A 23507-nucleotide genomic window follows, 5' to 3' on the forward strand; every position below is an offset into this window, starting at 1 on the left:
CCCAGAACTGGACACAGTATTATGTGTCTGAAGGTGTCACCAGGGCTGAGTAGAGGGAGAGTATGCAGCTCTGGTGCCCAACCAGGAGCAGATGCAGAAACAGCTAGCGTAAGAGCTACTGTTTTGGACCATGGGAGGTGTAACTACATCTAACTTTCATCCCACTGTCCACCTAACTTGTGTTTCCTAAGCCTTTCTTTCCATTTCATAGAACACAAGAATCTGAAGAAAATCTTGGGCCGTGCTGCTTGTTGCCATAATGCTGTTTTGCCACTTGTGATTTGTGTTTACAAATCTATTTGGTTTTGGACCTCTGCAGAGCACAGGCGGCTCTGTCTGTTACACACAGCATCATTCTACTGGTTCTTACTCTTGGTTGTTCTTAAGACATCTCTGTACAAAGTAGAATTAAAAAAAAACATTGGTTAACTTCCCTGCATAACTTTCTTCTTTTCATTTCTTCCAGATTTTTTTTTAATGTAGGTACTGCATAGATTTTCAGTTGCTGGAAAGCATATGCCAAACATTTTACTTCATTATTATACAAGTCATATGAGCTCTTCCTAAATGAAGCCAGACTGAAACATTCCTTCAGTCAGCATGTTATTATGAGCCTTTGAGATAGACATGAAAAGGTAAGAAAGGAAGGAAGAAAGAAAGGAAGGAAGAAAGAAAGGAAGGAAGAAAGGAAGAAAGATAATCCATCTGGAGTCTGTGGAACATGGTGGAGAGAAGGCACAAATGATAATTTGCTACAGCATGCATATTGTAGGAGATAGCCCATGTCTACATGAACTTAATAGTATTTGTTGGACTGGGCATAACAACAATGCTTCTGTAACTCCATTGTATCTTGTTCTCAAGTTAGTAAATTAAGTACTAGTCTGAAGACATCCCAGAAATAGTTTCCCTGTTGATTTCAGTGATGTTAAGGATTCAAGAAGATAAGGAAAGTAAAGCACACAATTAACTCTTTAACTGTTCTATTAAACTGGAAACGAGAAGCATCAACTCACTGAGAAGGGATACCCATTTTTTCCCAATCCTTTTCTCTTTGCACCAGGAAATCAGGATCATTACTGGAAGTGATGCAGTGACTTCTTACAGCTCCCATGGTGAGAGGTCTCATGATTCACTGTGAAGTATCATTAACACAATGCAAAGTGCAGATACAGCAGTGCCTTCTGAGTGTCCATTGCAGACTTTCTGTTATGCCTCCCTTACCTTGACTGAAAACTTTTCCTGCTTTCTTTCACTTAAGAAAGATTTCATTCTGTTCAGTGAGTATAATGAATTCAGTATCATGAGCCATCTCCACTTTATTTTCAGATTCACTTTTCACTAGATGACCTACTGGACATCTCAGCTCATCTGGTGATCAATCCCTTCTCACTCCTAAGATTATTCTCACATTAACTTAATTTCAGCTGTGTGTAAGAGAGTTCTTCTAAGTGAGGAAGAAGTTAGTTTAGTGAGAGGTTCCAGAATTAAATTTTGTTATGATTTTTTGAAGTGCTGCTCCAAAAGTGATGCATCCTATTTTATTTTGTTGGCCCACGACGTCCAAGGCAGATGTTGGTGGTATGGCAGTATAGGCTGAACCTTCATGACAATATTCTGTTACATGTGGTTGCCATGTGACAGATGGCAGCAGAGGGGCAATCTGTCCAAATGGCATCCATCATGGAAGTGTGTATGAATCAAAACTGTGCTACTGAACTCCTCAATGCAGAAAAAATGGCACTCATTGATACTCACTGATGTTTGCTGAATGTTTATGGATGTGAGTGCAGTGAGGTGGTGAGTGGCATGTTTCAGCAGTGGCAACAGTGGGTCACCTCTGCTGGTGTAGATTTTCACGAGTGCAGCATGCAGGGTTTTGTTGATCTCATCTGGCAAAAATGCATAGCTACTATATTTTAAAAATATTGTTTTGTAGCTGAGAATGTGTACTACTAAAAAACACTATTGTGCTCTTTCCATCTGCTGTAATTTCCATAGAAATAAATAGGAGACATTACTTTTGGAGCAACCCACATATTAGTCCCCATACTTTTTTTGTCTCAGCATGAGCATATTATTTCAGTGGCAAAAGAGCAGAACTCATGCAACTGTTGCCCACAGAACTCTCCTCATCTACTTAGCAAATTGTTTAATCATGGAAGGCATTGCAGAAAGACAAATAAAGACATTGCAGTGCTCTTTGTAGGCTGATAGACACTTTCCTCCAAAATAAATCATTTTGACATCAATCTTTTCACCATTTGATAGCTCTTGGCCTCAAAACTTCCTTCTGATAGTGTCACTGGCACTGCTAATGCTTCTGATAACCTCAAAAACAGAATGGAACAGAATTCCAACTATTTTATCCAGTTACAGATATTGCTAGATTTTTGACATATAAAATGGCAAGGAAGATCTTCTCAGACTCTATTTGCTTCTGACAACATACTTAGAAGGCCAGTAACTTTACATACCAGAACGAATTGCAAGCACAGCGCATAGAATCATGCAAGGAGACAAGGCAGAGTAGCCCACCTTGCACAGCGCCATTTTTCAACAACACTGTGTCCTTGCAGCAGTTTTCTTAGCAAGATGAATCTGTGCTTGGCTCACAGCCAAGCAGCAGACCAAATTTTTTGGGCCAAATATAAACAGTATATTCGAAGGGGCGATTCCTTTCTGTGGGTGCTAAGAACAACAAGGAGATTTAAGCTGATGTGTAGTGAGAAGCTCCTGGACAGCAGCAGGGTACTGAGGGGTATATATGGTGCCATTAAAGTTTACAGCGTAGTTTTCCCTGCTGGAAGTTATTTGTGTGCTTCTACTGGTAATGTTGGCACAAAGATGATGCAGTTCAATGTGAAAGGCGAGAAAATAATCCTGCTAATTCCTGTCTTCTCAACTGTAGGTTTACAGTAAGGGTGGGAAAAAAAAAAAAAAAGCTGCTACTTTTCCTACAGAGGTGAAAATCATCAGCCTGGCACATGATCAACCAGCAGAGTTCTGGAGTCCAAACAAATTACCTGAATTATGTATGTACTCATTAGCCAACATTTAGTGACACAGGTCACTTTGCTTGTGCCTTCTAATTATTTTTCTCTTTTTTCAGCCACACCTCTGTTCTATGTGATTTATATGCATCTCTCCATTCATTTTTTTTCCCTGTTCACAGAGGAAGGCACTTAGCTGCTCTTCCTAGGTAGTGAGAAAGCTCTTCAACATCAATAACATGGAAAAAAACTGCCATCCACGATTCCTTTGTTGACTTCCTGATGGCCTCTTGCACAAGAGGAGCAGAGCGATGTAAAATTCAGCATCAGAGCAGATAACGAGTGGCTAAATCAGCTACTAAAGTCCCTGAAGAAGTGGATGCTAAACCACTCACTAGCCATTCTTGCAGGACTGAACAAGTGACTGAAAGCATCAGAGAAGGTGTCCAAAAGCTACACAGAGACGGCAGAGCTTACAGCCCTTTGACTGTCAGGGAGAGTTGGGATTCTCAGCAACTGAGGTGAGCCAGTTAGAGAGCTAATAGAAGCAGTATGGAAATTTCCCTCTTATTCTTTGTTTAAAGATTACTTGCTGAAATTACTAACAATACTCTTGTATTTCCAGGTTAAGCTTCCTTTTAATAAATCAATCTTGGGGAAGTGTTTTGGAAGTGGAGATGTTGTTTAAAAAGGATCCTAGATGCCTTTCCCTGATGAACATAATACACATCTAACTGTATTGTGCTTTGTTTCCAAAAATTGCACAAAACCTGACATTCACAACTGCCCCACAGGAGTAAAAACCCAAAGCACTTCTAACTTTGATCCTATAAATTTTCTCCCAGCTTAAAGTTTAAAGCATTAAGCTTACCTCCCACCAAGAACCTTTGCGGTCCATCCAGATCTGCAGCCTTCTCACCTCATTTTAACAACATTCCCCTTCTCCAAGCTGAGGGAAGAAAATTCCCTTCCTGCATGTCTAACTTCAATACCTCTGCTGAGTACCTTTCCAGCACTTACCTGCAGACTCTCCAGTGGCATAGCAGGAGACTTCCCTCACTCTGCACATCTCCCTCACTACACAGAGAAGTGTTGTTGAGGAACTGCTTTTGCAACAAAGCTCTTTCTTCTTCCTGAAATATCATCTACTGCCCATAAACCACAAGTGTGATCGGACCAATTGTGTTCGTCTGTTGGTTTTTTTTTGTTGTTTTTTGTTTTTTGTTTGTTTTTTAAATTATTCTTGTTCTGTTCAATGCATATTAGATATTGCCATTTAATGTGAAATGTATCTGCTTGTAAGCCACTAGAACAGCAGGAAAGAAAGAGCACTATTAGGACTGAAAGTGAAAAAATGCATGTACAGGAATGAGATTATAAGCAGGTATGTGGATTTATGGATACAGACATCTCTCCCATGTTGTGAAGGTCACTCAGCCTCTCCACATTTCCTCAGTTGCTCAGGTAACACTTGGATGTGAGTCAGCACTAAGATTTTGTGCACTCTGTGGTCTGAGTGTGCCTACTCTGATGACACAGCCCCACATGTAGGATTGATATTGACCTGAGAGCCCTTGCAGGCACTTTCTTTATGATGCAGCAATAAAGCATATGTAGTAAACACGAAGCAGGTTCAGTGCTTTCTAGCACTCTTGAAATATTTCTGTCTCATTCTTGAATGATAGAGTCTTCAAAAGAGAGAAGTTCTAATGTGCTGTATGTACACTACAGTCTTTTTATTAATGAAAAATATCGACTCCTTTATAAATGAAAAATAATGTAAGGAGAAGGAGGCTTTGGCAGGGAATTACTATTATAATTCCTCTACTTCACTATACACTATTGGCAATATTCTTAACTGTATTCAATGCATGTATCTGTAACCAAAAATCTGCCAAAGCAGCAGAAGTACATGCAAAAACGTTAGAAGAATTCTTTCACCCTCTTTAATTTATGAATCTTGTATCAGTGCTGCAGCAGTGTATCTGCAAAACCTGGCTACACAGGAAGAAGCAGAACAAACACACTCCTCTTCAAATCTTGAAGATACATTCCCAGGAGTTTCAGTACGAATAATGAAAGTATTCAGAGTAAGGATTTCTCTTTCTTCCAATTAAGGGGATATGCTTGGGGACTTTTAAACTCAAAAGCTCATTAAATGTTCTGTATTATCCCTTTGTCAAGATTTTCTGAGATAAAAAGTAATAGAGTGGGAAAATAGCACTATTCCTAGCAATGTCTAACTCTTCTTAGTTTTAATAAGGAAACTATTGCTCCAATTACTGGTTGAGCTTATAAAATATTCTTGTAAGATTTCAGTGATCTGCAGTTTAAAACTTAAAATAAATTCAATATTAAAATTTAGTGAGACTTCTCATAAAATAAAAAGTATTTTCCACTACATCCAAATGCAAAAATTCAGAACAATGTTCAACTTGTCTCAACTGAGTAATATCCTACTAGTCCTATATTAGATGTTGAGAAGTTAAGGCATAAATAGATCAAACATAGCAAATGTGCTACTGAATGAGAATTAGACTGTATCTCCTAAAGCTGTACCTTATGCTTTAGAGTGTAGGCTGCATTTTGCCTTTCTGTAACAATAAGAACTTCTTCCAGAACTAAACTTTTCACATTGACTTGTGAAATGCAATAACCTCAGTGATGCTTCAAGCCAAAAACAGCTGTAAGTTTTTTAAGGGCTGCTCATCCTAAACACTGATATAGACTAGGGCATTGAAAAGCCCTGAGACTTTGATTCTTTGAGGAGTAAAGCTTGCATTGTCCATGGGAATGTAGTTGTATTCACGGATCATAAAGCCTGATCCATGTTCAGAATACTAAGGTAATACAGGATATGGACTTCTGGAGGTCATTTGTTTTAACTTATGCCTCAAAGTAGGCATGTCAGGTTGTTCAGTGCCAGTCCAGTAGTTTGAATAACTCCAAGGATGGAGAGCATATCATCCATGGGCATTTGTTCCAATATTTGACCACTCTCACAGTGAAAATACTTCTTTTCTAACATGTAAGTGAAATTTCCCATGCTGCAACTCGTATCCATTGCCTCTTGTCCTATTGCTATATAAGGCCGGGAAACATCTGGCTCCATCTTTGGCTATTGCCTCTCATGGGCAAGATAAAGACAGCAATAAGATCTACCTGTGCTCTTAGTAATGCAGCCCAAAATACAGTTGGCTTTTTTGTCTGCCCTGGCTCATGTTCGTCTCTTGGCTACCAGGTACCTCCTGATTCTTTCCTGCAAACCTTGATTTCTAGACTGACAGTGCTCAGCCCACACTATTTCATGAGTTTATTCAGTCCCAAGTGCAGAGACTTGCATTTTTCATTGCTGTCCTTTGTGATGTTCCTTCAGCTTTATTTTTCCAGTCTGTTCACATCTCCCTTAATGACCTTTAGTCTTGCACTTGAGTGTACCAACCACCTCTCTAATTTGGCAACAGCCTCAAACTAACTGAGGTGCACTCCATCCCATTAGTCATGTAATTAATGTAAATGTTAAATAGTATTGACCTAAATACAAGCAGAGGAATGATACTACTTGTTTGCTGTTCTCAGTCAGTCCTTCCTGAATAGTCCTAGATCCCTGTGATCCCTCAATTTCTGTGAACCTGAATACTATTTCCAAACAGACTTACTCTATAAGTAATTGGTACTATCTTCCAAAGATTGTTGAAATCAAACTTATGATAATATGAGGAATTTTAGCAACATGAACATCATGATAAACATAACGTCCCGTGGATTGGACCCTGTGGAATATGGGACATGAGAAGTCAGTGATGTCCTTAGTGAAGGTGTACACAAGATGGGTGTCAGGCATGGAACCTTACAGAGATACTCACTGTTTGCATCACAAAGGCTGGCAACCCTGAGAGGCCACTTCCATGCAGGTACAGTAACATTCATGCTTCTGACAACATAAAAGTGAAAAATACGCAGTGATAGGCAGTGAAAAATATAAAAGTGAGTAAGCAGCTGTTGCTTATCTGCTTTACTTTGGAAGTAATTTGTCCTGGTGGCTTGAGCATGCCCATCTATAAATCACACCAGAAATCTGAAAGACTTCAACTGCATGCTTAATCTTTACGAGGAAGAACACTCTGATTCATACTGTCATTTCCAGAGAAGCAACAGAACTGTTTCTCACTAGCTACAGAACCATGAAGAGAGACAAAAAGCTGAAGCAAATATCTAGTTTTAATACAGTGTATAACTTTCATGACTTTATCTATGATGATGTCTATTTGTTGTCTAATTCTACTTGGTGCAAATAGAATCTTACAATTTGCAAGATAGAGGAGTAAGATAAAGACAGAGAAAATGGAAGGTCTGATGTATTGTGACAAACTGTCTGATGTATTATGAATAAAATATTAGCAACATTGATGTTCTCCTGGACACAAATGGCTTGGGCCAGCCAGTTTTCAATCAAGTTCTGTTTCCTGCTCTGTGCAATACATCTCTATGGGGACTATAGTTGCATCTGATGAAAATGAAAGTTGTAAGTGTATCTCCCGTGTAAGTTGCTGAGAAAGATCATTGGGCATTTACTCTTTGCTTCTGTCTATCATCTTGAGCAGTGAAGAAAAGTACAATGGATAAGCCTTTGACAGGTTCAGCTGGTAAACAGAAATCACCTACTATGATTTCTGTCATCCCAGGAATGTTTTGTTAGTGAATGAGTGATACAGTTTGGACTAGATTGGAGAATGCTGCAAGAAGACTGAAGTCCCAGGAGATGTCCTCAGTAAATAACATGACATTTCTGTACATTGGTAGGCCTCACCACGCATGTTCAGAAAATACAGTAGATCCTTGATGTTTGCAATAATTTGTACTGTTTTCTCCAATTTTTTTTTTTCTTACAAATTAAAGATGATTGATATGGAGATAACTGGATCATGGGCAAATTGTTTGAACACTTAATAGATTATTGAACTTCTTCAGAAAAGCCAATGAATTGTCTTCTTAGAGGAAAATGTGAATGATTTCTGCAAGAATAGGACACAGATATTTTAGCTGACCTTTACTAACCAGAAGAGACACGGATCTGTTTCTCAAATTTCATGTTATTTTCCTTGTTCATAACGAGTCAGAAGTGAAGAAAAGGCAGTGGACACGAACTGATGCTGAGTCTTGAGTTATCCACCAGTGATGAAACCTTTGACGGTGTATCTTTCCTGTGGTGAGCGTGATATGTCTTTTGCTGCAATGCCTGAAGAACAGCACTGGTTGCTTTTGTGGTTCAGTGCTGTGCAGAAAATGAAATAGAAAGCATGCTTTGCTTTTTATTACGGTTGCCGTGTTTGGGAATAGGCTTGCCTACAGGCAGGTAGAAACAGTTCTGAGGCAATGACAAACTGTATTCTGAAGTTTGGACTTTCCAGCACAACTATCAGTGAAACAGTCTTCAGTCAGTTAGAAGGAAGCAACTCAGATACAAGAAAACTCGCTAGAAGCAGTGAAACCACTCAGAGAAAGAGGAATATATAGAGCTTACAACATCAGCTCCTTTGCAACGAAATTGAGTGACTTACTTTCCTAAGGCAAACTGGAAATGTAAGGAGCTGAAAAGCTTTTTGTGATGCAGTCACCTTCTGTTTTGTCTCATCTTCTGGAAGAACCACAGAAGTCTTTGGCTTCTGGGAGGGTTCATCCTCCTCAGTCCTCATTCTCAAGCAATATGCCACACCTCTGGTTACCATCTGAGGTGAAAAGCTAATTCAAGGAAAATACCTTTATTTTTATCACAGAACGTTAGGGATTGGGAGGGACCTTGAAAGATTATCTAGTCCAATCCCCCAGAGCAGGAACACCGGGATTACACCACACAGGAACATATCCCAGCGGATTTTGAATGTCTCCAGAGAAGAAGACCCCACACCTCCATGGGCAGCCTGTTCCAGTGTTCTGGAACTGTCTACTGTGTTACCCTCACAGTGAAGAGGTTCTTTTTAATATTTATGTGGAACGTGTATATTCCTACTTGCACCCATTGCCCCTTGTCCTGTCTTTGGATGCCACAGAGAAGAACTTGGCTCCATCCTCCTAACACTCACCCTTTACATATTTATAAACATCAATAACGTCACCCCTCAGTCTCCTCCAAGCTAAAGAGACCCAGTTCCTCAGCCTTTCCTTGTAAGGGAGATGCTCCCAGTTCAGTTTCATGGTCGCCAAGTCTAGTTTAAGAAAAGAATATTATAGGAAAATAAATCTTTCCAATCACATGGAAGGAAAAACAATATTCTTTAAGCACTGCGTCTGTTTAAAACAAGTTGCATGTATCCACTATGAGCATTCATGGCAGACATTCTTTTTCGTGCAAGGTAACTTGGAAATACCAGAGAATTTTTTAAAAAATATCATTTAATAAATAATGAAAACAGTAGATGCAGAACAATGATGAAATCAGATTTAGGGTTACTTACCCATATACAAGCAAGATGGATAAACAAGATGTAAATGACCATTCAGCTGCTGTAATATGACAGACAACTGCACCCCAGAAGAGTCAATAAGCTTGCCTTGATGCTGGAAGCCACAAGATTTCACCTCCCTCTGGAGGAAGCAACTGAAGCAATCTGGTGAGCTATTGTGGGTGGCAGCTCAGTACTTTCACAGAGTAAATAAAGTGTGTTGTCTGTAAAAAGACAGTGATGTAACAGAAAGAAAATAGCCATAATATGTAAAGGAACACAAAGCAGAAAATAAGAAATTAGAAGTAAAGACATGAAGTCAAGAATATGACACCACTGAGACTGCAAAATCAGGCACTCAGAAATCAGGAAAGGGAGAAAACCGAGCAGAAGTTTTGCTCTCCCCATCTACATTTGTCTGAGTCAGATTCCTCTGTTTGAGATAGAGTATTTTTAATTTGCTAAGTGCTAGAAGGATGGAGAAGCAGGGAAAGATGATACTACAGCCCCCACGAGCTGCTTGAGCTACCCAGATCAGTATGGGATGTGCAGTCTGAAGACTGTATCTCCCTTACCTTCATATTTTTATGGTGACAGTTCTAGGAGATCTGATAAATGTAAAGTTCAGACTGGTACTTCTGTTGAGCCACTTTAAGTTATACACCACACTGAACACTCAGCTTGAACATATTTTACTTCAACTACAGTAGCTAAAATTGAAATCCTCACCTACAGTGGGAGGAGCATTGCTTCCCCAGCTCCATCTTCCAAACCACCCACTCAAGGGGTGTGTGAGGAGCAGCTGCAAGTGAGACTGAGGCAAAATAGCTGTTGAGTAGCTCAGCCTTCTCCTTGTCCATTGTTATTAGCCTGCCTGCGTTGTTCATTACAGGGTGATATGCCTTCTTGGACTGTCCTTTTTGGTTGATGTAACTGAGAGGCCTTTCTTCTACACACCCCTTTTGCCAAGCCCAATTTCAGATGGGGTTTGGCCTTTCTGAGTCCTACACAGCCTAGCAGCATCCCTATACTCTTCCCAGTTACCTATTCCTGCTTCCACCACCTATGAGTTTTCTTCTTGTTCTCCAATTTGACCAGCAGGTCATGGTTCATCCATGCTGGTCTCTTGCCTTCCTTTCCTGACTTCCTACACTTGGGAAAGGAGAGCTCATGTTCCCTAGGGAAAGTTTTCTTAAAGATCTGCCAGCTTTGCTTTCTAGCTTCCATTTTACAGTAGACTTTCAAAAAATACTACAGTGCAGCACACTGTTCCTAGAATCTAACGTGGAGGACATCTCTAAAATGGAAAGAGCCACAGAAGCAGGCTACATGCTAAGTCTAAAATAGCAACACTAACGACAGCAAAATTGTTCTTCAGTTTAAAATGAATAATTCACCTGGGGACTAGTGGAAATAATGCCAGCTTCAGCTGATCTGGCATGGACAGAAGCAATAATTTTATTCAGGTTATTGAATCACACACATTAGCATGTGGCACTGCATCTTACTTTACTATCTGTAGTTCCTCAGAGACCCTCACTGAAAAATAACGGCATAGCTGGGTTGCTCACTGCAGTCCTCTGCAGTAGCACAGTAAATGAAGAAGTGAGCCAGTACCTTGCTACATGAACCACTGCAGCCAAAGGGGCACCACAGCTTTTGTCCATCACACAGCTTTTGTTGTAAGAGCTGAAAGTTTTTAAATTGCAGCCTACTACTATAGAAGCATGTGATTTAATCTATGAACTCACTGAGGAAACAGTTTACATTGATTAGGTTGTCTCTGCTCTTAGTCTAAGAACAGTTATAAAATTACTAAACCATAAGAATTCATTTGCAGGTCCATGAGCACTGAGGACTTTTTTTCTGAGCCCACTTACAGCTTTCGTCTGTGTCAGAATAGCTTCAGCTTTACAATTGTGTTATCACTTCTAATCACTATCTTTAGCTCTATCTGCATAACCCTGGAGACAATGTCCTGGCTTTCTTTCTGTTTCCTGTTTCTGTCTCTCAGATGTACTTTCTGCTGGCCTGTTTTGGTGCACACAAGAAAGCTCAGAATTCATGTGACATCAAAGTACTTGTTTTTTAAATTCCACAGAGATTGCCTCATGGCAGGAAAAAAACTCCTTGTTTGTTCTTTAACATATAGTTCATTTGTTCATTAGAAGCATTTGTCTGATTGTCACTGAAGTTCTGGCATGCTGCATTTTCTGTTTTGCAAGAGTTAGCAGGGGCAAACCAACAGTTTTGATCTTTGCTATGGTACTACAGATTTTTCAAGGCCGTGTCTGCCTCTTTTTCCCCTTTTGAGAAAAAAAATGCCCAGGGCATGTATTTGTTAACTGGTGCTTGTAATGGTATAGATTAATGATTTGATTGTCATGATATAAGACCCAATTCTGAAAGTGCATTATTAACTTTAAGCATTAATATTCTCATTCAAGTCAGTCATTATTCCTTTGCTTAAGTACTTTGCTGAAGTGGGTCCTGAATATGAGGCAGCCCTGTGCTATAAAATTAATTTCCTGAATGCCTCTCTGCCCCAAGGGCTTAGCTGCTTTGCTAGCAGAACCAGCACAGATGAATTATATATACCATGCACAATGAGAATTAGTAGAACAGCTTGACATGACAGCTGCCTGAGAGAATGACCAGCAGGAGAAAGGTTTCAATGTGAAACTGAAAACTAACAAGCCAATGAACCTTACAACTCTTTGTGGTCAAGCCTAGCGAGCCAATGAAGGCTTCAGCCTCTGAGAGCAAAGTCCTGCACTTTGTGCAGGGTGAGAAACTGTCGGACTATGCTGGGGCTGAGGGCAGCTGCCCTCCATCCTCATGGCTCTCAGAGCTCTGCTTGTGTGGCAAGAAATCCCAGCAGTGAGAACACATGGTTGCCAGGGCGAAAATGCCTCCTGCAAAGGATGTGGAAATCAGCCTACCTGCTCCAAAGCTAGAGCTGCGGAAGCCAAAGCAGGTTTCAGATGGTCTCAGTTATAGGTCTCTAATGCCATCAGGACGTAGATGGGCTTGATGACAGGATGGCGTGCAAGTATAGAGGAGGATTCTGGTTGCTTTTTTTGTTTGTTTGCTTTGTGAGCTCTTACCTGGTTAGCAATTCTGCTTGCTTGTTCCACAGTGGAGAATTTTGATGAATTCTGGGCAGGATGATGCAAATATCTCTCACTTCTCTGCCCCTCCACTACTTCCCCTCCCCTCCACAGTGAAAGCATTTACAAGGAAATACAGAGACAAAACTTATGGAAAAAATCTAAAGTTGTCCCTCTGCCTCAGTGAGGAGATTGAAGGCTGCTTTAAGGAGGGAAGATGTGGTATTATTTTCCTCCCTAAGAGCAAAGCATGAGAGTTTGAATTAGCTAAGATTATCCCACATTTTAGAGAGCGTTCACACGGGCAGCTTTCCTAGATCTGTCCCTCAGTTTATATCTGACTTATCTCGTCATAAAAATCGGAGGAAGAGCTCAGTCCCCTCAGTGTTGTATGGGAACTGCTGAATCACGGCCTGAACCTCTGATTGACCACCTGAGGTGAGCAGTGAGTCAGCCCTGGGAGCACAGGTGAAGGCAATTCACCTGTGCTACTGGAAGCGGTGGAGACTTGCTCCACCTCTCCTAGACCCCATTTAAGTTCTGGCTGCTACTAGAGAAGGATCTCTTGGAGGTTGCTTCTTTTGGAGTCTTTTCGGCAAACTGAGGATAAGGGTAAGTTTCCATCTATTTTTCTTTAGCACGATAACCTGTTCAGCGTAACTTTCTTGTATATTTCTTAATTATAGCATCTGTATATTCATTAATTATACAACTGTATAAATAGAGTGGCATAGCTATTGTAGAGTAATGTCTCCAGAAGATCCCTTCGTACAGGTTATTTTGTCCTGTAAAGACAACAGGATTGCAGCAAAGTCTTTTATGCTTGGGATGAAGAACAATGCCGAAACTTATTCCATGGCCTCACTCATACTTCCTACCACTGAACAGTGGCCTACTGCACTACCAGAGACCTTGCAGCATCTCTCCAGGCATGGGTATGAAGCCCTGTGCCTGTGAGACCCTAGCAGTGAAAGACCTGGATGAGGATGGTTCTTTCTGTCCAAGTCCCTTATATCCTGTACAAGAGCTTTGAGCTTCTTTATGCAGCCTGGTCTAGTATTAAATGTGGAGGTGGCATTTTGCAGAGGGAGTTGGATATTCATGACCCTTGAGGTCCCTTCCAACCCTGGCCATTCTATGATGCCTAAACACGCTGTCAAAAAATGGGAAACTGAGATAAATTTAACAATTGAAGTAATAAATTTAACATTTTCATTATTAAGGCTTAAAATAAAACTGAAACCAACAGATTTTGTGTTTGCCTTTTGTAGTTTCATAACAATACAAAATATATTTTACATTTTATTTTATATTTTATTGCTTTGTTAGAGCTTGGTATAAGGGCTGTTTTTCTACAAGCCCACCTCAACATCTGGGGGGATAAAAAGTAGCGTTAAACACATAAGTGCCTGCTATGAGGTTTGTCAGGCAGGAAGAACTTGAGAGAGGACACTGTATGGTCCACCTGAGTATCAAAGCCCAGCTCTGTAGGAGATGGGGCATGACACAGTATTTAATGCAAATCAACAGATATTCCTGTGCAAATATCTTTTTATGGAAACATACTGTTTTCAGATGTGACCTTTATCTATGGAAACTAAAAAGGGCAAAGACAGATCTCAGCAAGAGGGATTCTAAAATTCATGCAGAAAACAGTCAGCCTCTCAGTGAAAACAGACGTTTCAAGAGGTAAGTGGTGTTTGAATAGGTGTGCTCATTACTGTGTCTTCCAAAAAAAGTGAAAAGCAAACAACTTTTAGAGCATTTAGCATAATAACATTCTGAAGTGGATATTTTCTGGCATTACTGAGCCTGAACATAACCACATGTACTTCCCAGTACATTAAGAAATTGGGAAAACACTATTTCTTTGAGATTTTGTCCAATTCCTTTTTTCTTGTTAGGCTAAAATAAATGTGAGATAAGGCTGTTTCCTATAAATTTTAGTGCATGTACTTACTGGTTAATTCAGACAATAAAAAGTGTAGAAAAAGATGAATGTGAAAAACTGTTTTGGGATGTTCACCAAAACATTTCATCAGTCAAAAATGGGATTAAGCTGGTGTTCGCTTTTAAAAAAAAAAAAGTTATTATTAAAGCTAAACTGAACAAAACAAACACCTTAGGTAGGGAAAGAGTAGCGCAAAAGGTGTAACGTGAAGTTTGAATTTAGATTTTAATGCTCATGGTCCTGCCTTGCCCTTATTCATGTAACCAAAGTGGTCACCCAAGTTGTGATCCCTCACCTGTCTCTGTGACTTTGTAGTTTTTAGGCATCATCTGTGTCTCGAAGGATGGAGATGAACAATAAAGATCTGGGCTCCACTTTTCCAGAGGTCAAGAGCGATCCAGAGTGCAGAATGGACAAAGTAAGGCATTGCGTGTTGTAGGGGGCTGCTTTTGTATCTGTGGCCAAGGACATGCAAAGCGTTGTTGTTCCTGCAGCCAACTTACAGTGAGGCCATGATCGAGTTGCTTATATTCCCTTGGGTTCACTGCAGTTGGCAGAATATTAACAGGTGATTCAAAATGGATTTCAATCTCTGTATCATGTGCTTCATCACAGTGCTCTCAGTAAGTATTTTGGTGCATGACTTGTAAGGTCGGGGATACTCTATCCAAATACTTTTAACTTCCAAACAGCTAAAGGTAACCTGAAAATACGATGAAAATATACTTTAAAGTATTTGAGGACTTACCTTGAAAACAGCCTTCATCTTTCTAGTATCATTGCGTGACTCTTCTTGTTATCTTAATATTTCAAGCATCTTTTGAAAAGGAAATTATGTCCTTGATTGGAAGCGTACCTAAAATGGCAGTTTCTGCAGTGGCACATTTTCAGACATTTTTTTTATATTTTGGTTTCGTTGTATTTCTTAATGAAGTCTCACAGTATCTTTGTCATTTTTAACAAAAACATAAATTTATGAATAATTGAGAACCCTTGAATAAAGAGAATGGAGGAGGAAAAACTACTTCCCACTGCATTGTTTCTTCATACAAATTTAATTTTTATTTTCAGCTTTCTGAATTGTGGATGTATATACATACCAAGCGTCAACACGTTCCGTGTTTGGAGTGCAGAAATCATTTCAACGTAAGTGATCAAATAACATATCTTACCATTAATCATTTGATAAAATCTGTAGTATGCACACTTTAAATTTAGACTTGGCACACAGAAATATTCAAATCAAGACAACAGTATTTCCTAAGGTCTGGTTAAGTTGCACAAGAATATATTTTCAGGGGAAGAAACCAGGTGAAAGATACCCTGATTAGTGATAAAAACGGAAGTAAACTGTGGTATGCTGGGTTCTTAACCAGGATGGCATTTGGTATGCTAGGGATTTTTCACACGGAAGAAAAAATCCTGTTCATTATTTAAAGTCTTTGCAGTTTAGATACACAAGAGTACTTGAGACCAGAATTGCTGCTGTTGGTAAAAACAAGAGGCCTCTTGTTTCTCTTCTGTTTAGCTGGCTGTTCTAACAGTTCCTACATGTAACTGCAATATGGAAACAGTTGTCAGCTGAATGCATGAGTAGGTACACATGCACACTTCATCTATCTTCCTTTGACTGTAAAGCATTCACAAATAACTGCCACAGGAATTATTTATCATTTTATAAGAGGAGTTAACATTAAGAAAGCCTATAGATAGTCAGTGAGATGTGCAGAGCTTACAGCACAACTTGTGTTTGGTTTCCCATCTCGCCAAACCCACAGCTTCTCCCTCTGTCTCACTTTGCCCAACCTCACCCACTCCTAACCTTTTTCCTTTGACAGATAAGTCCACAGGAGCTGGTGAAAATGATGGAAGAAATGGAAAAGGCCATTATAAAGGTACCAAAATGCCCTTATGAGAAAAGAAATTGTCATGAGTTACAAAGAAGAGTATGAGAGTCTACTGTAAGATTATTAACAACTGTAAGTTTGGACTTCCATCAGAGAACTGAAGACCAAGTCAGTGTAGCTCTGTGATGCTCAACTCTGTCAAGACATAGGCCCACCAAAGGTTTTGCTGGCTGTAACTGCCATGACAAGAAAAAAAATGCAGCATTGCTGTCACTGATACTGGGATGTTGTAAAACCTGGCTTTCAGATGAGTCGGAGTAACTTTAGGACTTACTGAGTCTTTGTGGTCTCTTCCAAAGCTGTCCAAAGTGCATCACTAATTAGTTGTTCCTGTGCCATAAAGAGATGCATATGGTGTATGCTCTCATGAATATCAGTGTGTTTTGTGGGCATAATAGTAGGCCCATTCCAGTAGCTTTTGTCTTCTATTTTGATTCTGAGCAAATATGAACACTTGGGTAGTTAATATCTTGGTTTGTCCCTCCAGTGAACGGGGCATTGTGTTTCTGAACGTGAAGCTGGGATTTGAATCTGCCTCTCGGAAATAAAATCCTCTACATTCCATCAATCATCATAAGACTTTAAAAAAATCACAGCAGTAAACAATATAGACTGTTTTGACTTATAAATGCCTTTTCCTGCCTTCCCTTTTTGACTGGCTGATAGTTTCTTATTGCTCAGTATGCATACAGGAGACTTTTTTCCCACAAAACAATCAAGTGCAAGTATTTGTCGTAACAAGGTCTCCAGCTAGGTTTCAAAATGGCGCATCTGTCTGTGATTTCATGCAAGTTACAGAAGAGCAGATGTTTTACTTCGGGGGGGACTCCATAAACCAAGGTAACTTGATTTGTGAGTCAGCAGAGCCATGAGATCACAGAATAACGCAGGGACCTCGTGCTCAAAGCTCAATCCAGTGTGCTCAGGGCTGTATCCAGATGAGTCTGCAACGCCTCCAAGGATGAAGCCAATACAATTTCTAGATCACCTGGACAACTATCTTGGGAGTGTTCTCTGATCTCACTCCAGCTCAGTAACATCTATCATGTATTGAGAGCAATGCAATGTGCACATGTGGTCTGACTAGTGCTTAGTAGGGATGGATAATCTCTCTTCAACCTATGGGCTGTGCTTCTATCCATAAAGGCTGCTGGTCTCCATTGCTGCTGGGGCATTCAGGTGGCTCACACTCTGCTCCCTACTAACTATCCCCAGGCCTTTTGTGTGCTGTTGCCCTCCTGAGGATGCTTTTATGATCAGGGCATTCTGCATATTCTGCATCTCACCAGCTACAGACTCCACAATCTGTGTGTTTCTATTAGTTTCCACTGATAATGAAAAAGAAATCATCCCACTGCCTGCTTCTGCGTAGAATCTCTGGGGTCTGCTAAAATAGTTCTCCTCTATCAAATCACTTATGTCAGCATGGACATTGGCTTCAGCTTCTGCCTTCTATCCCGTTTCCTGTTTCTACCAAACATTTCATTTCTACAAATTTTCCTTCACTGCTGATATCAGCCACAACTTCTAGGGTTGAAAAGACTGTCAAACATAAAATGTGTTCACATAATCCTCACTTCTGCTGAATACTGGATTAATAGAAAGTCCCTTGTTTCAGCTTTTTACTAAATCTATTTGAAGTTGAAAGTTTAGCCAGTGCTACTATTTTAATGTTGATGCTTTTTTCCAAACAAGTTATTTTGTTGTTTTCTAGGAAAAAAATGAAATATTGGAAGAAAGTAAGCAAATCATAGAACAAGACAAAATCATAGAGGTAAAACATGCCATTATGTATCATGGTACCTGCTCTTTCTTTGTTTAGATCAGCATTGTTCAGTGACAGCCTTTTACAAAATTAATTACAAGGCTGTCAAACAAGCAATAGAGTGAAATACAGTAGAGGTAAGCATGCAGGGAGTCAGTCTGCTGGTAGCTTCAGGAACACAAAAATAATGCAAATCTGAGAAACTGCAGTTTAAAAGTTTTGTAGTCCATAGCCTGCAAATGAGCAAGCACACCTTTAAAATCAATAAGCTTATGTTATCTGGAACATAAGTCATTGAGAATGTTGCTCTAAGACAAACTAATACTGTGAGGGCAGATTCCTTTAGATTCCTGTAATAGCCAATTTGGGAGAGGAAATATAATATTTTCAAGGGCAGCACTGATGCTGATCTCATGCTACAAAGCTGTGGCTTGACTTTTATTATGCAACAGACTAATGGACTAATATTGTTTCCTTTTCTTTTAAACTTTTAAGGGCATGCAGAAAAAAATTAATGAATTCTTAGGAGTGCAGAGCCTTAAACTAGTTGAGTTGTAAGTATTAATAATGCCTTCTCTTCTGGGTTTATTATTTTATAGTATCCATCATATTTCCACATCAGCCATACCTGAAGTGCGTACTATTGACTGTAAGTTAATACTGTTACACAAAACCAAACAAGTTCCTCAAGTTTATGTAGAATAGCTTCTTTTTCTGTCACCTAATCATCCAACCAAAGAAATGTGAATGAAATCTAGATGTGGAAACTCTCATCACAGTCTCAGCAGACACCAGGAGCAGTTTCTTTCCCTCAGAAAATAAAAGTTGAGGGGCATATCCTGGATATTTATTTCAATTCTCTTTCTTTATAACCTGCACCAGGTTCCTATTAATAATTCGTGGAATAAAAAGCAAAAGCAACAGATTCTGCAACCACATGGTTATTATCAGAGCAACTGCTCTCTTTTGTTGGCCAGAGTTCAAGTCTGTTAAAACCGTGGTCCCCTCACCTCTCTGTTGGACTGTAGTTTCCTGTATGTAACAAGTCGTATAAAATCTCTGAATTTCAAAACACCACATGCTCACAGCATGATTGAAATACAGAGACCATCCCAAGCACTGAACTTTGCGCTCTCACTCTTCCCTTTCTCCAACGTTCTGCAGTTCAGAAACCCTCTAAATTCAGTAAACGCAAGGGACTAAGTATTCCTTCTGGCAATCACTCCCAAATTAAGCACTAAGTATGAAGTGCTGGCACTAAGTATGAGCCCTGCTTAAAAAGTCCTATTCCAGTCATGTGGAGTCATTCAGGATTCAGTTTTGTGTTCTCTATGTTCTGAGGAGCCATGTAATGACATTATGTATGCACCACATGAAATGTAACAACAAAGGCTAAAATATAATTTCAAGTTTAAAAGAAGAGTTTTGGAGGTGGATTTTCATCTACTGAGCTGTTTGCACTGGTAGGGCTACTCTACAACTAATGTGTGCAGCCTCTACTTTTATTTATTGTACTGTCTCCATCAGGCAAAATTGGAGGGCATCAGAAAAAAAAAAAAAACAACCCAGATCCTTTTTGCGAAATTGCTGCCATTTTAGCATAAGCTTGATGTTATTGATACAGCAGTACTAATGCTCTCCTACAATATAGTAATCAAAAAACATTAGCTCCATGGCATTGGCATCCTCTTTTATGACAGGTGGGTTCTTTAGAATTGCAGAGTTTTGCTAATTATCCCAGACTGGATGAACCATATTGTTCCATACAGTAATTACTGTTAATTGCTACAAAAGTCAAGGCATTTATAAACACTGTCTAGAAGCTTACAAACACATAAGGGGGGACAATATTTCAGTAAAGAAATCTGAGACACTATAAATTATTGTATAAAAAGCAGCAGGAAAATACATAGCACAGCAGTCCTGAAATGACTCTGAGCACAACTAAGAAGATGGAAATCACTGCTGCTTTTTCTGATTTCAAGAAACTTCCAGATCAACTGCAGAGAGAAGTCTGAGGAGCAGAAAGCAGACAAAAAAGAAAGGGAGATGAAAATGAATACACAAGATGAAAGGCATGGGGTTTGGTGGAGGGAGAAGTTTGAGCAGTCTGACTGATCAAAAAACAAAATCATCAATTCAGGCCATTGGCTCAGTCAGCTGACTGCTTGGCCTGGAAGTTCAGCATGTGCCTCTCCTCGTCTCTGCTTTTGCTCCTGAGGGTTGTCTCTGACCTGGGAATCCTTACTGCTTCCCCACTGCCCAGATGGCTGTTGGAGAGAAATGGTTTTTGGAATTTGACTGAAGCAATGCTCTTAAGGGCTTTGCTCATAACAAGGCGAAGTGGAGTAGAGAGATCATGATCAGCATGAAAGATAATATGTACTTTAAGAAAAGAAGAATCAAGCTCAACTTAGACGTAGAAGATTTGAGATGGAGAGAAATGCAAGGGAGGGAGAAATAAAACATTTCTTATGAAGATCTCAAACTGCTTGGCTTTGTCATCAAGCTAGACTTTTTCTTTACACGGTTTCTGCAATGTTTTTTATGAAATTGTCTTTGAAATGAAAATCAATAAGAAACATCTCTTTGTGGGGATGCATTTCCATTTAAATCCATGCATTTTACTGTCAGGAAACCGTTTCTAATAATAGAGGGCATTCACCTGTTGAAATAATATTCCAAAAGGAACAGGTAGAAACACGTTGGGTTTCTTTGAACAAAACAATGGAGAAGCTATATTAACCAAGAATATTGCTAGGCTCAAAATGAATGCTACACATTTCGCATATGACCTTCAGGCAAATTTCTTCCCTCTGTACTTCAGTTTCCTACATGTAAAGTTACAATAGTTTTCATTTTCTTCATTTGGGTCTTCCTCATATGCTCATATCACAAAACCTTCGGTGGCCAGAGTTGTCATTAAGTATTAAACACTTGCTAGTGATGGACTCTGTGGTAATATTGCTGGCAACAGGAAGGAAGGAGCCTGCTTTAATCGGGGCAAAGAAATACAAGATTAGATAAACCAATAGGATTTAATTGTAATAGAGCTGTTATGCAGTGTCTCTACTTTTTCTCTGTGCTTTTGTCTTGTTGCAGGAACTACCTGTGGCTGTTTAACAGGTTCTTAAAATTCTCTGTCTGCTATTTCATCGCACTGCTGTTGTTTTGTAAATCCTTTCCTGTTTTGGCCTGGCTATGTCTTCAACTGAATAACATCTACTGGCACTACCTACCGTGTGAATATCCATACTGATGCAAGGGGATTTGAAAAACTGGCCTTTTGTGGTTACTGTATTGCATCTGCAGAGGCAATAAAGCAATGCAATGCTAAAATCATTTGAAAATGTCTGTGTGAACTATATTAGACCCTCAGAAGAAGAAACTTAAGTACTGCACATCTCAGGAAGAGAGAGTGTGCCTAGGTGCATTCAATCGTGTGCATTCAGTCTGCTTGGGGTTGATCAGAGATGCAAAAATTGCTTCAGCTTCCATGTTCCGATTGCCCTCAAATCCCTAACAGTCCTGCCCTCATCAGCACAGGCATGAGTGCAGGAAATCTGTAATTACATCTAGGTAGGATTTTCTGTTGATGCAAATTGAAATGACCCCGTTATAAGTGGTGCAGAGATAATTGATAGGAGCTGAAAATTTGTTCTTAAAAAATGCTTCTTGCAGACAAGCAACCACCTTACTGCCTAACCACAGCAGATCTGCAAATGGCTGCTCTTGTACATACCTGGCTATATCACTGCACACCCACAGCACCGTCATGAAGGATATGAGGGTGCCACCTTTGCCTACAGTAGAGCTTCTATCTGCAGTTTGCGGCAAGCCTGGATGTGCTTTGGAGGTGTCTGTCTTGCACAAATCACATCTGTGACAAGATTTCTGATTTCAAATTTGTGCATGTTTCCTGTGTGCTCCACTGAGTGGTCAGGCCAGTCCCATCCACCAGAGCACGCAGGAGGCTTCAATCATGCTTAAGTCTCTCCTTTCCCGCAGGACAGTTCTTTGTGGATGCTTAAAGAAGACTTCAGTACAACCGTCCTTCTGGCTTTGGCTCCCTAAGGGTGCTCTATGTTCTGATTTCCATTCTATAGAAGGATATTGTGCACCCTCTGTCCTGGTTTTGAAAAGGATGTTTCAGTGCATCAGCATCAGCGCCCGTGTCACTGTCTCCAAGTCTGTCTGACAGCAAGTTTTCTCTGCATCCTTCTGGTTCACCACTCGCCGCCTGTCTGAAAGCAGTAGGAGACTGTCCTGCCAGCTGTGGTTACTAAGTCATGCAGCAGTGAATTAGAGCTGCTGAAGATCAAAATACTCCAGAAAATGGTTTTAACTTCCTTCTCACGTTATCTCTTGCCACAGCTATTTTTGCTCCTTTTTTTTTTTTTTTTTTTTTTTTAACAGATGAGGAGAAGCATGAAAACTGCTCCCTAAAGAGACGTTATCTTACAGGACTGTCTTGTCATGCACCCTATTGCCTTTCCTGGGAAGTACCTGATGTGCAAAAGGAGCTGAAAGACCAAAAGTTGGAGAAGTAAACACACACTAAATGCTTATTATAGAGGAAAAAGTGTGCTGAAAGCAAAACGTGGCAGCAAAACTTCCTGTTTCTGTGTAGAAAACGGTAGATTTCAAACTTGAAAAAGAAAATTCATTAAAGCCATGAGGATAACAGGACTGCAGGGACTCCATTTCATGAGACAGAACATCTGTGGGAACTGGTATAGAGCCTTCGTGTGAAAATATCTCTCTGACATGAAATGTTATATTTTAGACACAATAATCCTTATAGATCCCTTCCATCTCATGGTATTCTATGGTTCTATGGTTCGTTGGTATCTTTTCTGGTGTGTTCTGCTGTCCTGCATCCAGATCACGGTCTTTTTAACACAGGCACTCTGTCTGACACTGTGCTGGCCTCGTGTAACCTGGGGGAAATCTGGAAATGTGTCCTGAGATGAACATCTGTTTGTTACTCTCTCAGTTCAAAAAAGCTATTGTCCTAAGCCTACATTATTCCCCATAATTGCTATAATCCACAGATTGTGATCGTTACAAGAGAAGTCATTAATTGAAGAAGGTGCAGAGGGGAATAATTTTAGTACTGTTGTTCATCTTTGTGAGTGTAAATCTTCGTGGTCAATTGACCGCAGAGTTTAAAATGCAAGGAGAGAGCAGCATGACACCTGATGGTGACACAAAGGAAAAGAAAATGCATTGAATGTCCCAGCTTCCCACTGTGCTAGATGAAATGAGTGGGGGTTGCTGCAGGGAAGGCATGCGATGGCAATGATATGGCACAGGAGAGAGCAGTTCTCTTTTTGCC

The 23507-nt window shown here is 39.9% G+C and overlaps 1 protein-coding gene across 3 annotated transcripts in view; it reads left to right on the forward strand.

The window, feature by feature from the left end:
* Positions 1-23507, forward strand: part of LOC146544162 (uncharacterized) — a 58597-nt gene that overhangs the window by 27364 nt on the left and 7726 nt on the right. Inside the window, exons 1-5 of one of the 3 annotated variants that reach the window (XR_014884009.1) lie at positions 13884-14235; positions 14813-14915; positions 15569-15643; positions 16336-16392; positions 16892-21449. Coding sequence is in view for 2 of the 3 variants with exons in the window: in XM_085226587.1 (XP_085082713.1) it covers positions 14841-14915; positions 15569-15643; positions 16336-16392 (207 nt within the window). In the remaining variant the exon portion in view is untranslated. Of the gene's footprint in view, positions 1-13883; positions 14236-14812; positions 14916-15568; positions 15644-16335; positions 16393-16891; positions 21450-23507 lie in introns of those variants that run through there. The other 2 variants (XM_085226586.1, XM_085226587.1) reach the window with 2 other exon arrangements.

Source organism: Meleagris gallopavo, chromosome 6 (assembly GCF_905368555.1).
Source record: "Meleagris gallopavo chromosome 6, MGAL_WU_HG_1.1, whole genome shotgun sequence".
Taxonomy (NCBI): Eukaryota; Metazoa; Chordata; class Aves; order Galliformes; family Phasianidae; genus Meleagris; species Meleagris gallopavo.